A 16747-nucleotide genomic window follows, 5' to 3' on the forward strand; every position below is an offset into this window, starting at 1 on the left:
TGAAAGCACGTGGGTTGCCTAATTAAACAAACATCACATGCATAGAATAAAGTTTATTAAGTCATTACATAAACAAAACATAAACACAATGAAGTTCTCCAGTGATCAGTTATACCAGGTGAGTCTTTGCATGTGGTCTTTCTTCCTTCTGGCTGGTCTAACAAACCCCATGAATTGAAGCTGTGCCACTGCAGAGTAAAACCGTTCACTGCAACTTGTCAAGGTCAGTCACAGCAAAGGAGAGGAGAATGTAGAATAGTAAGGATACTGTAGTGACTCATCATCCATTTCACTACTATCAGAAGACATGACAGAGATAAATGCCTACAAGAAATATATAAGAATTGCACTTAACGTTAGACAATAACCTTCATCCAGTCATGAGTGTTAATCAGTTTGCCTGTACATTCCAAGTGCAGTAAGTACACTATGGACACATCGGGCATGTTACGGTCAATGCTGCTCTCCTCACTATTAACATCACCTGCAGACTATACGCATGCTAGACATACCACTTAATGTGCTGCTGCTGCTGCTGCTAACTTACTGGTAGATATATTGAAGGGTTAGAGAGAGTTCTGTGTATGGTACTGCTGATCACTGGGTTGAGATGCTACACAAGTATGACAATATTTATAGCCACAGATAGTGGAACTTGTCTTCTTTAGCAGCCACCCATCCATTTTAAAGACCAAATTAAAATTATCCGAGTGAGAAATTTGTACAGTATTCCACCTGTAAAAAGCAGCCACCTGCCTATTAAGGCCATGGCCTACAGGTGGTTCCCTTGTACCACTAAATTGCTACTTGAAAATTAAATTTGATAAATCTTACCCTTCTTAGCCATGATGACTGGTTAAAGTAAAATATTTCATGTAGTGGGAATGTACCAATGTGACGTAAATGTTTCCTATAAAATTCACACCATTTATTATGTCATGATTATAGTTGACTAACTGAAACACATCCAGCAAATAATCTACAAGCCTTCTCCTAATGTCTTCAAATACCGTTGGGTGAGTTTTCTAGAGAGTAATATGATGTAACTATTATTGTTCCATAAATTACTTCATTACCTTTTTTGGTCCTTTATTAGATCTATGCACAATTTGTTTATCTACACACAGACACTTAACAACACAAGATAAACAGGTAATCTGACTGTACCATTATCTGTGATAAAAGAAATTGATGCCAACTCTTGAATGAAATCTTCTAATGTTTTAGCTATTTCCGTTAACCGTGGACTACAACAAAACATGATGAAGTACTAGGTCAAAATGGTACATCTATACTAGCTAGCTAGTGGTCATGTTTTGTAATTTTATTCTCATAAACATGGCTAAGTGTATACGTACAAAATATTCAAACACCAGTATATCATAAATGCTAAGCGGGGAGTCTACTATAACTCCAGTAGCTACACTAACTTTGAAGTTTGCTTCAACAGTTTTATACATTCATTGACACCTTCCTCCAGTTGCTGTCTTGCTAACAGCCTAACACAACAGCAATCAGTGAACGTGATTGTGAATATGACTTACTTCACAAATTTCCATGCCGAGTCAAAGTGATCACTTTCGGTGATGTTGCCCAACAGACTTTGGTAGTAAAATTCATAAATCTAAAGTCACACACAATATCAGACAGTATTCAACAAGAGAAATGCTAACCTGACAACCTAATGGTGCACCTGGTAGCTTATGTGTCAATATGTGAAGGCAACGCAGCATAACAGTCAAGTGCTGATGGTAGTGGATTATGTCAGTTAAGGAGCTCACTACAACTGACTGCAAATGTGAACATGTAGCTACTGTGAGAGGCTATTGGTTACTGCTACTAACTTTTAACTTAAAATCATCCTTAAGAAGATCAAGTTGTTTAACAGGATCATGAAGAGACTCCACGTACCTAGTTTAAATACTCACAATGTACGTACAATGGTAGTCATAGTTACCTTTGAAAGGAGGGTACTGATCTCACCATTTCAAACTGAACATGACTCATTGTACTAACCATTTGTGATAAGGAGCAGTTGACGTCACACAAGAAACTCAAAGGTTGCCACATGAAATGTTCCATCACTGCAAACTACACAGTGGTAAGTTAGTTAATACAGACTAGTTTACACTTACCTGCAGACCCTTCTTAACTTCAGTGATGGAAAAATTGAGGTAGAGAAAGTGATCAATTAAGTAATGCAGTGCCTTATCCTTTAGCCTAAATCGTAATGGAGAGTTTATCAGTACCTACAGAGGGACATGAAGCTGTGCTACTTGACAACACCAGCACACCTTGCTGATCACAGCATCCAACATAGTGGCTGATGGCTGCACCTTAAAGTGTTCTATATTGAGGGCAGATAAAGAGGACATAGCGAGTGTGCGGTGAAGTGAAGTAGCAGCTGAAGTGGCCAGTCCCAGAATCAGTACTAATGGCAGATTACAAAGATGAGGCCTGCAAGTAGATATATATGACGTTGTAATATAGCTAAATGTGGTATAGTGGTCTAGCAATGATATACTATACTGTGCAGGAAAAAGTACTAACACAACTATTGTATCTATCAAATCCAACCAGACCAGTTGTTTGGTCAGATCGTGCAGTTACACCACCTAAGAATGGTACACTAAAGCATAAAATGGTCTGAGTCAGAAAAGAATATGCATGCAATCAAAATAGCAAACTCTTCAACAATATTCTCTCCTTTCAGGTACGTAGACTCTCTTGTAAATGTACATTAAGATATATATATATCACACCCAAAATCTCCTAACAGTGACTAGAGCTAATTAGCTACAGAATTACAGAGAATTGGAATGGAAAACAAATGTGGAGAGTCACTGAATGAAGTGGAAACTGAGAAGTGTAGCCAGATCATACATTTAGTTCACTAAAGGGTTCATACAAAACCAAAATTTTCATAAAATGTTGACTGAAACAATTCAGCTGGTGCTGTATAACAAGCATCAGTTACAGAGGTTGTGTGCATACTGGCAATCCATGTGGGCCTACATAGGCTCTTTAGGTTAGCTGTTTTGTTTTCAGTATGTTTTACTTCTAGCTAGAGACGTGAGGGTGGAAGGGAGTGCCATTAGGGCTGGATAATGAAAAAAAGAAGAAAAAGTTACACTTACACATGCAGGGTGCAGGTGGTGTAAGACAGAATAGAGAAACCAAGAACCACTAATGGCCATAAATCACAGATACATATGAAAAGGTACATCTAACAATGCCAAAGAAGCTGCACGATATCTATATATACATGATGTATAAGCGTATGCATACTTTGTACAGACATCTTGTGGATGACTTCGTGAAACATGCAAACATACATATATATCATCAATGGAATGTCAAGATGTAATGTCACTATAGCTATGTACCTGCATTGAATGCACACAGAGAAAATTATTACGCATCACGTGAGCTATTAGAAACTGTTGAAACTCCAGATATATCAAACACAACATCTTCACTTTTTGTGTCCACCTAGTAAGATTATAAAACAGATTATTCTGGTGAATAGAGGAAGAAAAGAAAAGAACATGGGAGCAAATCAAATCGAGTTATGTGACTGCTCTATTAGAGCATTGACTGTTCAATTAGATTACTGTAATGCTTGAAAAACACACACCTCAAACGTACAAAAGGTAACGGTAAAGCCGATCTTCCGGTTGAACCAGAGTATGTATACAAGAGGACTTGCATCATACCAACATCTCTTTTGTTCTTGCAAAAACTCTTTGTAATAACACAAAACCAATCAATAGTAAAATATAGGTTTCACCACACTCCTCAACTGTGTCGGATCTGGTCTGAATTACTATCCAAATCCTGCCCAGTGATTGATGATGGCTAATGCGGTAACAACTTGTCATCCTATTCAGGCAGTAATTCATCAAAGTTGTTTAGCAGCTGCAATCCAAAGATGCTATAGTGCTGATCAACAATGGTGATACAATTTTTGACACTCAAACAAACCTAACATCTCTTTCCACTTCCCACCTTGCACTTTCATGGTTTTCACACATCTCCATAAAAGACATACATTTCATGCTTTTCCTCTTTTGGAAATTTACAAGCAGCTTGCAGCCAACAAGATGTCTACCACAGAGCCCATTTGGAGCAATGCACAAAATGAGGGCAATCTAACACATACAGAGCAATATGCCTTTTATTGCTTCAGAAGCCATAGGCCAGATTCATTCAGTAGGTTTCCCCCCAATGAATACCAGACTGTGGGTAGCATGCACCTCTAAGGAAATGACCATACCAAACAGGGGCGCATATAACAGCTCTGTACATGGAGACATTGCAGCAGGATCACATTTATCATCATTTGGGTTGCAATAAAGCTGACCCCTTCGTAAGGGTGCCAAACCATGCTTAGGTCTCACTGAGTCAGCAGTATGCTCCATTTCCATACTTGATGATTAGGGAGAAACATTGTATACCAAGGAGTATATCAGGACTCCTCTCAAGGTTGTCAAAGCAGCTGGTGTTCATGTCTGAGGCCTCAACAGAGTATTGAAGCACACTGAACAAAGACAAACACTTGTATGGCTGAGCTTAAAGGTTTTACATATAGATGAATAGAATAGAGTACATGCTACAAAATATGAGACATGAAAATAGTGTTATTGTAAAAGGAAATGTTTCACCAATCACAATAACCATTTTTTCAGAGTAGAAAAGCCACAAATGACTTGGACGTCTGATGGATTATGAGACGCAAAGGTTTAATTTGCAAATGTATATTTATAACAAAGGATACAGCTTATAATTAAGCATTACATGTTATCCATCTTTGTTTCCTATAGGATTAACAGAATGAATAAGGACACAATTAATTGTTAATTTAATATTTTTTGCTTAAAACGTGATTTTATTTCAAGATTGGTTGATGAGTGTACTATTAGAGCATCTCGATTAGAGGTGTATCGATACTGATACTTCCGATTCCGAATAGCAGTACAATTAGTGAAATCATCTGCCAATACCGATGTCAATACCAAGTATAGAAATCCATCCAGAAATCAGACACTTTTTGCTGATATACTATTGCAAACACCATAAAACTTAGTTTATTCTGAGGAACATCTGCACTGTAATTTAATCACCAAGTAATTTAATCACCTTATTTATTGGAATACACATGAAGCAAGTGTAGTAATACTTGGAAAAGAGTAGCAAAGGCTTTGCATTTGCCACTGAAATTGGACCTTTGGACTCTCTTTAAGTGTGCAAAATTATTGCAAGATTGCATTTGTGAAGTGTGCAAACAAAGAAAATATTGGTAGCATATATATCTGGTAATGGATGGTTAAGTGATTTCACTCAAATTTGTTAGTGCAGGCTGCCCTACCTTGTCTACTGCAAAAGGAAACAGAGCAAAAACAACTTTATGTTGATAACAACTTACTGGGATGGTGCACTAACTTTTTTGGCTTCACAACACACCACTCTGTGTGTTGATCATTCCATGCATCAAAACAAGAGAGATAACTCCATTTATTGGTAGTATCAGTAGAATGTAATTAATTTATCATCATGGCAAGTGAATGCTGCATTATTCAATCATGCTGAAATACCACAGTTTGTGCAAGATTATATTTAAAAACAGTGTAAAATATTTATCCAATTTTAACCACAACTTGAAGGTCAACTGTACACTCATTACTGTATGTTAGTCAACTGAATGCTTACTTAATATTTTATTCACGGCTAACTCATAACCGGACAATAAACTCCCCAGATGATTTTGTATCACAAAGCCTCATAAATATTTAAATTGACTTTGAGCGGGTCTTACTCACTTTCGTTTAGTAACAAGTTTTAAGCCAAGCTCAAGTTCGCTGGTTCACAGTTCTTAGTCCAAGCTCGAGTTCACTGGTTTTTTTCTCTCTCTCCAAGTGAAGCATAGGAGTACAGAAAAGAACTAGTGCTGGGCGATATAGCCGACATATGACATATCACGACATATTTTTATATATCGTGATGCAATAGCTAAAAATTATATCGCGATATAGCTCACGTGATATAAGCAGTACAACGTTAGCTCGTAAGATGGCATCTCCAGTTTCGCCATTACTCCTACTGCACGTCTCGCCTGCGTCAAGGGTGTGGCATACTGTTGCATATTTTGAAGGCACTATCTTATTAGATCTGTGTGCAGCGGTGGGACGTGTAGGAAGCAGTAGACCAGTGAGAAGAGTAGTAGTTCAAAGAGCCACTGTGATTAACAAGCGCTAATTTTCAGCTACTTGAATTTGTAAAAAGATAGAAATACTCTAATAGAGCAGTCAGTGCGATACTCTAATAGAACAGTCAGTAGAATATATAACATTGCTCGGTCTAAACTATTTTGATATTTAAAAAGAGACTGTGTATGCAAGCCTCCAGATGCCATTTGAAAGTATCTGTTTGTTTTTTTAAAATTCCCTGCATGAGGCAGACCATCCTAGCTTGCATGTGCTTTGCACATGTAGTTATTGTAAACCGATAATCTCTAATTTAAATATTATAATAGATCAAGATGATGAAGATATCGCAGATTAAGTTGTAGGTGAACTGGAAGACTAGCTAAGTATTGTAACTTGCCAGTATGCAAATCAACATTTCCTTTAATATTATTTTCATTTAACTAGCTGTATAAGTGCATATGATGTATTAGCTAATAAAAGATCTTATTCCTGTGTTTTGTGTACAGTGTAGTTGCACATACTTGAAAACTATCTGAAAAAAAGAAAGAAAATAAACATTCAAGATAAAATTTGTTATATATCATGATATATATTCATATCGTGAATAAATTTTGCCATGACATATGACATAAGAAAAATCTATATCGCCCAGCACTAAAAAGAACCTACTACCAGTTGCAGTTGAGGCCCCGCCAGTACCGGCTGAAGTAGTGGTAGCTCTGCCTGTAGTGGTACTGCCCCCAACTTTACCGGAGGGAGACGTGCAACGAATTGCACAAGCTGTAGCTGGAATTCTACAGCCAGCTGGTCTTCACCCCTTACCATCAGGTCTGTCAACTTCGTCCGCTCCACCGCCTGGTAAATTTCATACGCTTTTAATATTATAGCGTACACACAGATGATAATTATGTTGCCTCCCGCACTCTCCGCATGCACTTATCCATTGAGTCGCACTTCACTGAGCACTTGTGCCCCCTTGAGAGTGGGCGAGCTCAAGAGTGGCAGCTCACTGCCAGTGTCAGCCACTATTACTTAGTGGCCCTTTTAAATGTGTCCACTGTCTTTTCGGTTATTTTGGTCTGACAGCTCAGTCAGTGGCAGCTGAGCTTCTAGCCAAGACAGCTTTTATTTTATAGACACATGCTAGTCATGTAATTAATTACAGGCTGTCACCTGCTTGTACTTGTATAGGAGCAGCAGTGGTACTACCTGTGGACCCTTCATTGAGGACTAATGAAGGTGAATCTTCCACAGTTACCTTGCCGGTCTTGGTTGATGGTCTGAGTGCAGTTAACTCTGATACTTCAGAGGTCAGACAGCCTTTGGTGGTAATTGCAGAAGGACTCTCCCCTATTCTCCAGAAAACATTGGAGAAGATTCAACGCTAGAAGTTTGTCGAGTTGGAGTTCTTGTTATCTTATGACTCCCTACAGAGGCCAGACACTTTTCTGTCTCTCACCAAGGTGGTCAGACCATCCTACTTGTTGATGACAAGTCTCCGAAGAAGAAAAAAGCAATTGTTGACATATCATCATGGCTGCAAGCCTTTTCAGTTTATTCGGCAGCTCTAGCCGCATCTCCATCCACAACCCATGATAGGCTTATGGCTCACAGTTTTTTGATGGTTCAGCTCTCAAAGGACCTGGGTGGGTCATTGTGGATCCCGTATGACAGGGACTTCAGAATCTGGGCAGCAGCCAAAGGGACTCGTATGGGGAGAACTCAACTTCTCAATATATGGGAGGTGCCTGTCCCTCCAAAGGCCATCAAGCAGTGTTCCTGGTCCAAAGGTCAACAAGTTGCTCCCTTCAAAACCCAAACCATATGACAAAAAAAGGCAGGCCTGCTGCTATAAATGGAATTTTGATGGCTCATGCTTTAGGGAGTTAATACCTGCAGATACCTGCATAAGTGCCACTTCTGTGGAGATGACCGCAGGGCTTCAGACTGTGGAGCTGCAGCCTTTTCTGGGCCCAGGCTATACTAGAACTGAAGATTACATTATATCATATGTATATATGGCACCTAAACACTTGGTATCTATTGTGTAGGCAACCTAAATTATGACATTCAAGCTGTGGGTCAGCTATGTATGGTGTGTATGCTTCCACCCATAATGTTGTACAGTGTATGTCAACTGCTTGCGTTTCAGTGAAATTATCTGATATTGTTATTTACTTATTTATTAATTTTTATTTATTATTATAGCTAGTTTACAGTATGGATAAGTAATTTTAACATTCCACCTCTGGGTGTGATCAAGTGTTACTTATCCTCCACAGACCCAGACCTTCAGCTGTTCGTGAATGGGCAGATTCTGAATGGCAGATACTTTTATACCGGTGACTTGTTATCATTGGACTCTTGTCATCCATGGTCTTCATCTCATCCGGCAGTGATAGACCCTCTAATTGTGATGCCACTGCTGTTTAAAGCATGGGCCAAGGAGCTGGTCAATCATCCAGACAAGCTGTTTGCAAATATGTTCTGGATGGCATAAGACAGGGATTTCACATTGGCTTCCAAAACCACTTCCCTCTTGATTCGTCACTTACAAACTTACAGTCATCTAACCCTTTAGTTATCTCTGAATACCTACAGAGGGAAGTTTCCTTGGGCAGAATGCAGTTGCTATCTTCTTGCTCCAACATAGCTGGGATTCATATCAGTCCCATTGGAGCAATCCCCAAGAAACACAAGCCAAACAAACTGAGAGACTAGTTTCATAAATTCCATAACTTTGTCTGCCCCTGATGATAACAGTGTTATCTACAGAGCTGTCATCTATAAAGTATCCAACCACTGACCATCTAGGAACCCTCATTCTTTAGGCAGGAAAGGTTCTTTCCTGGTCAAAGCAGACATAAAAGAGGCACCCCGAATGGTTCCAATTCATCCTCATGATCGTCATTTGCTGGGAATGCAGTGGCAAGGAAGTGTGTATATTGATCGGACACTCCCATTTGGACTACAATCAGCTCCAAAGATATTTTCAGCAGTACCGTATAGTAAAAACCTTTGGCGGTAAAAAAGTGTGACGAAACCCCTCTGTTGAAAAAATTGGCAGAAAAAACTTTGGTGATTGAAATAATATTCGCCAAAGTTTTTACCACCAAAGTTTTTACTGTACGGTATGTAAAGATAACGACAAGGTGTCAACTCATCAGTTAAGTAGTGCAGCAAGTGTATAGGTAGCAAGTGTTGTTGTTGTTGTAGCAGTACTATTGTAGCTACTGATCTAACCGGCAACGTGGTGGCAAAGGCGTGCTTTGCTATCTCCTGCGATGCCGAGAGCGACCGTATTTAATTTTTCAGTGAACTCCAGTAGCAGAGGTTATCATGTATATCAAAGTATTTGGTCAAATCCATCACGAGACGATGAACTAGCTGACGTGCGAACGGGAAGCCGATTGGAAATGCTATCCCAAGCAGTGCTTACGACAGTGGGACACATTCCTAGGAAGATCTCCAAGTCAGCTTGATCTTTATTGTGTGGTGGTACGAGCTGACCTTCATCTCAAGTTCTAGTTACTCATTGTGCTCATGTGATCATCTAACTTGAAATAATTGGTGAAAAAAACTTCAGCGAATTGAACGCTATTTGCCAAATTCGTTTTTTACCACCAAAGTTTTTTACTATATGGTAGCTGATACATTACAGTGGATCCTTACACAGAAAGGAATTAAATGGAGTACCTTTAGAAATGTCAAACTTAGAGGGTCCTTCTACATGTCTTACCTTCTTGGGTAGGCTGACACGGTGTCCTGTCAAGCCTTCCTGCCAGGAAAAAAAACTGGCAAGACTACATATTGAGGTTTACCAGGCCCCTTTTGAAGATCACCTCACCAAGAAGAATCTTCAAAGTCTAGCTGGGTTACTTCAGCATGCAACAGAAGTGGTTCGCCCAGGGAAAGCATTCCTTCGGAGACTCTATGCCCTCCAATCAGTGGGCACAGCTCCACACAATCGAGTACGCCTTAGCGTGGCAGCCAGAGTGGGGGACACTGGAATGATCTCTCACTAATTTGGAACTCGGCCTCTGTTATTCCTAACAAATTCGTAGTCTTTGATGCATCAGGTTCATGGTAGTGCTGAGCGGTTTTGATATTTCATAGACAGTACGGTATTGTCAACTTGATATTGCGGTATGACTAAATTATTGGCATACCTTAGTTTGATGCTATTTTAGACCTGCGGTACTAGATTTAGACATAGAAATAACACTAAAAATTTCAGTTAATGACAGAATTGTGTTGAAAGCCAATTGCAATATATTTACTGCAGTACATATCCATTCATATGTGCTGTAGTAGACTTCTTCACACAGGATGTTATTTTAGCTACTAAAAGACTTGTGCTTTTGAATTCACGATATTTGCGGTAGTTAAAAAATTGGACGGTATCAAAAGCAGATACCACGGTTTAACTAAAATATTATCATATTACTCAGCACTAGTTCATGGGGGTGTGGTGCCCTCACTGGTTTAGTATGGAATGCCCCATGATTGCCAGGGTGCTTTCTATAGCCGTAAAAGAGCTTATCCCAGTGGTTATTGCTGCAGTCCTTTACGGGCGCCAGTGGCAGGGCCAAGTGGTGCAGTTCTGTGTGGACAACCAGGCAGTGGTACATGTGCTTCAGAGCACCTATAGCACTGAACCTCACCTTATGCACCTTGTCAGAGTCTTAATTTTCTTGGCATCCCACTTTGATTTTTGGTTCACTTCTATCCACATGTCAGGGAGCAATAATACAATTGTAGATGCCTTATCTAGAAATCATATTTTCTCTTCAAATCACAGGTTCCTCACGCTTCTTCAACCTTTCCAGAATACCTCAGTCACTGGTAGATCTCCTAATGTGCAACATCACCTGGACATCTACTGTCTGGATACAGGGATATTTTGCAGCAGCTCTAGCTGCTTCTACTCACAAGACATACTAGGCTAGCCAATCACGTTATTTTGCTTTCTGTGAAAGTTTTAATATCTCCCCTCTTCCATTGTCGGAAGATATCCTGTGCTACTTTGTAACATGCCTGGGTCAGGAAGGCATAGTTCACTCTTAAATCCGTACATACCTGTCTGGAGTCTGTCAGCTACAAATCTTCCATGGCTTCTCCAGCTTATCAATGGATCAACTACTTCGCCTTCGTCAGGTTTTGAAAGGTGTCCAAATGGATCAAGCCAGGAAAGGGAGAGTGTCACACAGTCGTTTGCCCGTAACCCCTCTATTCTAAGACACCTCAGATCAATATGGCTTAACCTGTCACAACCATCTCACGACAACCTGATGTACTGCTTTCTTTGGTTTCTGTCATTCTGGGGAGATCACAGTGCCTTCTGAAGACAGCTACAATCCTGAGTCCCATCTTCAATGAGTGACTTAGCAGTTGACACAGTGCCAATACCTTCATGATCTCACTAACCATTAAGCAATCCAAGAAAGATCAAGCTTGATGGGTTCTGACCTCTTACCAGTGTCAGCTCTTCTTCGATATTTGCAGATGCGAGGATCTTCCCCAGGATCATTGTTCTAGTGGCAGTCGGGTTTACCACTAACCAAGAACAAGTTTGTGGACAATGTCCAGGCAGCCCTGACTATGGCTAACCTTCCAGCTAATAATTATGCAGGTCACAGTTTCCGCATTGGAGCTGCTACCACAACTGCTTCTGCTGGTTTACCAGACTCAACCATTCAGACTCTGGGTCAGTGGAAAAGGATGAAGCCAAGAGACCTGGAAGTGGTTTCGGCTACAATGACAAGTTGCAGCATCTGAACCTAATTTATACTCACACTTATACTCAGTAGTACTTTATCTGTACCATGTTGTAATCATATCATTATTGGGCACTGTATGCATATTCATCAAATTATTGGGTGTCATTATGTGTGCAAGATAATAAGACGTCAGGCACCTGGCTAAGTGTAACTGCTTCTCTTGGTTGGGAAGGCCACTTAGCCCTCTATGTTGGAGTGGGTAACCAAGGGATGAAAATGCTGGCTTTCTAGTGGCAGGTTCATTCCCAAGCCGATTGCTTTCTGCATTTCAAATCTGTTTCAAATACATATAAAGTCATGTATTTAATTTCCTACTAGTATGAAGGGTACATCAGAACAATCCAGTACATGGTTTCCCACTCCTGTCTCACGTGACCCAGAGAAGCTCCTGAACCTCAGCACAGCTATCCCTACCTCCACTCCCTAGTCGGTACAGGCTCTGGCCTATAAATAACATCAAAAATTTAATACCCTATGAGTCCAGACAACTACTTCCTGGACTCATAGGATGACAGTTAGACCGCCACTATAGTTAATGAATTTTACACTAAAAAATATTTTACGCAAATGATTTTACATGACTGCTCTATTAGAGTGTCTTGATTTTTAGCATCAGTAAGTATATACAGTGGTAAAGCACGTTCTTTTTTAAATTACACATTGATAACTAATGTGTCTTAGCTGAAAGCCAATAGCTGTGGTATTAAAGGCAGTAAGCTGCACAGTTAATGCTGTGTTAGTAGCTCTACGATATAGTTGTGCAAAAATATTCCTATAAAATTTGCATACAAAAATATTTTACACTGAAATGGATCAAACTATGGTTGCTAATTATGGGGATGCTTACAACAATTATCAGCCAGACACTTAACACTAAAGTGGTGATATAGAAGAAAATGGGTTTTTACAGTATTTTCAGCTAACAAGTAGCAGTTATGTAGTTTGCCCAGCCAGAATCTGAGTTCAAAACACTGCACACAGCTTGAATACTGAAAATTGTGTTTTACAACAGTTACCGGGGAACATCTTATGGCACATATTTTCACATCCGTCTCATAAGACAAGCATCTCCATATCTCTGTAACGGCCACTTTTGGGACCAAGAATGAATTCTAGTCCATTTTGCTGTAATATGGGTTTCCCCTTTCAATGTATTTGCTTTCTATTATGCCTTTGTTTGAGAGAAGTTGTTATGAGAGCTTCAGTTCACTGTATTTATCAGACCTCTCAACTATCACGATTTGGTCGTGAAACGCACGATTTCAGCCTTCATATCACGACCGCTTGCTGATCTCACGATTTCTCACGATTTTCAATAAAATTTCCTAAGGCATGCTAAATCTCCTTGAGTAAGCCCCCAAAACATCTTGCAGCAGGTATCACATGATCAGTTAATTAGATTAGTGGGGCGCCTCTGTATTTTGAGCTGGAAATTTTGGTGGTTTCCCGTATCTTTGACCGTGTCACAAGTCACTACGCTGTCAAACTCAATGAACTGAGCATTATTTGAAGGTGAAATCTCGGGTGAAATCCTTTGAGAAAAGACTCAGCACACATGGAAGGTGAAGAATAAGGTGAAATCCTACCAGTTGTGTTATTACAAATGTTTATTGCTTAATTTCAGTTGTTGTGAGGTGTACTTGTGCACAAAATCTGTACTAAACACTAAATCCACTGCTGGATCAAGACACACAGTAGTGTGTCGTGCGGCCAAGAAAGCCGGCGACCACACCATGAGTATATTTACAGGAAGAAAGAAAACAGCTTTTTCATGCATGCATAGCTCCATGGCCCCTTCTCCAAAGCACACCATTTTTGCATTATAGCTGTCCCCCAGGTAGGGTACGCTATACAGCAAATTTGATTAAATTTGCAACAGCCATTTTGCGAGATATGGGCATCCAAAATTTCGTTTTAATTTCTTCGTTTTTTTCTTCTTCTTATGCCATACGGGTACGGGGGCTTCAATTTCTTTTCGCACACTTTGCAAAAATTGCTATAAAATGCAAACGTGTAACTCGATTGCCTCGATCTTTGGCACAAATGAAGAACGTGTAACGGTGGATTCACATATCAAGTTTGTTGTAAGTCTGAGTAATATTCAAAGAGTTATGGACGTTTATTCACGTAAAAACAGATCAAACTTCTGTCACGGCTACAGGGTAAACCAAGTATAGAAATAGCTTGAAAATTGGTGTGTAGATAGGCTGATCATCGTAGCAGTGCCTTTTGATAGTTTGAATAGCAATAGAGTTATAGAGACAAAGTTATAAAGCAAAAACTAAGCAAGTGTAAAATCGCGGGATCGAGATACTCTAATAGAGCAGTCACCATGGGGTAAAAAGGTGTGCAAAAAATGTCGAAAAAAAAACTTACCAGAGTTCAAACCAGGGATTTCCATACCTAACACCTGCATCCTTAACCACTGAACCACTGCTACCTTGACTGATCATCTCACTTAATTTCTGCTTTATAAATGAAATTTCTAGTTGAAATTTGCTTATAATCAAACGTTTGTAATTTCATAGATCTACCAATAGAAGTTCTAGATTGTTCTAGAACATTCTATGTATGTTCTATTAGAAGTCCTCAAAAAAAATGTGCACTCTATTAGAGTATTACAATAATATTATCAAATATTGAACTAAACCATGCAATGAAATACATTTATAAGTCTGTCTTCAATAATCATCATTGTATCTACATAGAAAAGAAGAAATGTGAGTAAAAACAAACCTCAAAGTCAGCCATAGGCTGGTTTTGGGGCCTCATAAAGTACAAAAAGGAGTGAAATCCACACAAAAACAGCCAAGCTGTGAAAAACTGGTGCAGCCTTAAAAAACCTGGGTGAAAAAAGTTGTGAAATCAAAGGTGGTGGCCAAGAAATGGCTGCAATGATGTTAATGCTAAAAATTTTTAATAATGGCTGTGTGCATTGTTAAAATTTATTAGCATTAACATCATTGCAGCCATTTCTTGGCCACCACCTTTGATTTCACAACTTTTTTCACCCAGGTTTTTTAAGGCTGCACCAGTTTTTCACAGCTTGGCTGTTTTTGTGTGGTACTGATTACTCAAGAAATGAGAGGTGATTTCAACAATGAATCACTGGTGAACCAATCAGTTGAAAGACTTAATATCACGTGACTCAACGATGGAGCAAAGATAGTAGGTTCTAGTCATATAGTAGGCTACACTGTAGCATAGAGATATTATAAGGTCCGATAAACAGCAGTATTGCACCCACATAGCTAGCTAGTTGTGCCTTTTAAAACATTTTTTTGTTAAAACAAATGTATGTGCATGAGCCTTCACAGCTGCATGGGGTATGATTGGCTGGCTTTCTCACGACCAGATCTGCTTCCAGGTTGAGAGGTCTGTATTTATGATAGCTATCCCAGTAGGGACCAAGTGTCTGAAGTACCCAAAACAGCAATCATCCTTCCTGTTAGATTATGTTAAAACATGTTAGGTTAGGCCATACTCCCTACGCAGGCTTTAAGCCAGCGGTAGTATAGAAAATCATTTATTTACCCCATCCACTTCTACTGTAACAAGAGGTCACACAAAGAAATTATTCAAACATCACACTAATTCGTATACAAGATCTATTTTTTATAGTAACAGAGTAATCAATGACTGGAATTCATTACCCCAATCTATTGTTGATTCTCCCTCTGTCAATGATTTTAAAACACTGCTGGACAGACACTACAGTAATTGCTTATTTGATTTTGTATAGTAATTAGAATAGCTAAGTACATAATAATTATTAATTTTGTTTATGGATGTACAGGCATAAGCCTTTATCCTTAAAATACAAATACAAATATAAGGTTACAAACTTTAGAAAGAAAAAAATTCTCACGAAATTTTATGATTGCGTGTTAATTACGTAATTCGGCAAGTTTTCCGTACGTGTCCGTTGCTGTGTTGGGATACTTGACGATGAGTGGGCAGCGCAAGGAGAACCCGTTACTGAAGAGTTCGTATTCCGCAAGAATAGACACGAAGAGTAGTTTACTGACTACCAGTACAACTATTGTCAGCAAGAAACCTAAAACTAATGCAGAACTGACAACGCACGTGACCGAAGACAGCAAACGCCTGGTAGGGTTTTCGTCTCAGTTATCAGATAAACCGAAGGCAATTAGCACTCCATCCGTCAAGCTCGTTGGAACAGCCCCTAAGCTTTCTGACAAGTATGTACTCAGTACGAAATTGATCCGGAAGCCTGTCGAGTCGAGCACACGTGAACTGACGACAGGTCCCAAGAGCGAAGTAACCACCAAACCAGCCCAGCCAAGCAAGTTGAAGACCACACAGCTACAAACCAAGTCTCTGGTGCTATCAGCATCAAAGTCTGGCCTGTTGACCTCAAGGAAATTAACCACTTCATCCTTGCTGACGTCGTCCAAGGTACCTCTGTCCAGTCATGCAGCCAGCGTAGGTGGTAGCAGCAGCTTTTTGAGCAGTTCCCATGCTATTTCGTCAACTAGAACCAGTGTGAAGCCTAGTCCACTGAAGAGTCAACCACTAACCAGCAAAACCTCACAGTTATCTGTTAAGTCAAGTGTGCAGAGATCTCGACTGGGAGCTTTAAAGGATGACATTGATGGCTCTGCAGCAGTAGCCCCTCATTATGACCTGAAACTGGAGACAGCCAGGAGTAACGAGGAAGATGACACTGCAACATTCTTGCCACCAGAGCTGGACCCTTCCATCCTGGATCAAGCCACACCCACTATTAATGTTCTACAG

The 16747-nt window shown here is 39.7% G+C and overlaps 2 protein-coding genes across 3 annotated transcripts in view; one reads left to right on the forward strand and one right to left on the reverse strand.

Moving 5' to 3' along the window:
- The window catches only part of LOC136262462 (origin recognition complex subunit 3-like), a 25807-nt gene continuing 9060 nt past the window's right edge, over nt 1–16747 (reverse strand). The window contains exons 9-23 of one of the 2 annotated variants that reach the window (XM_066056738.1): nt 2295–2457; nt 2136–2249; nt 1958–2091; nt 1845–1911; nt 1674–1790; nt 1545–1624; nt 1431–1499; nt 1168–1247; nt 1077–1117; nt 958–1025; nt 835–910; nt 548–613; nt 369–491; nt 269–324; nt 1–208 (exon numbers count right to left, since the gene is read on the reverse strand). In XM_066056738.1, the coding sequence (XP_065912810.1) occupies nt 106–208; nt 269–324; nt 369–491; nt 548–613; nt 835–910; nt 958–1025; nt 1077–1117; nt 1168–1247; nt 1431–1499; nt 1545–1624; nt 1674–1790; nt 1845–1911; nt 1958–2091; nt 2136–2249; nt 2295–2457 (1357 nt within the window). In that variant the 3' untranslated portion in view covers nt 1–105. Of the gene's footprint in view, nt 209–268; nt 325–368; nt 503–547; nt 614–834; nt 911–957; nt 1026–1076; nt 1118–1167; nt 1248–1430; nt 1500–1544; nt 1625–1673; nt 1791–1844; nt 1912–1957; nt 2092–2135; nt 2250–2294; nt 2458–16747 lie in introns of both variants that reach the window. The other variant, XR_010704204.1, reaches the window with a different exon arrangement.
- The window catches only part of LOC136262436 (telomerase protein component 1-like), an 8126-nt gene continuing 7278 nt past the window's right edge, over nt 15900–16747 (forward strand). The window contains exon 1 of the mRNA XM_066056707.1: nt 15900–16747. Coding sequence (XP_065912779.1) covers nt 15935–16747 — 813 coding nt within the window. The 5' untranslated portion in view covers nt 15900–15934.

Source organism: Dysidea avara, chromosome 7 (assembly GCF_963678975.1).
Source record: "Dysidea avara chromosome 7, odDysAvar1.4, whole genome shotgun sequence".
In the NCBI taxonomy this organism is placed as follows: Eukaryota; Metazoa; Porifera; class Demospongiae; order Dictyoceratida; family Dysideidae; genus Dysidea; species Dysidea avara.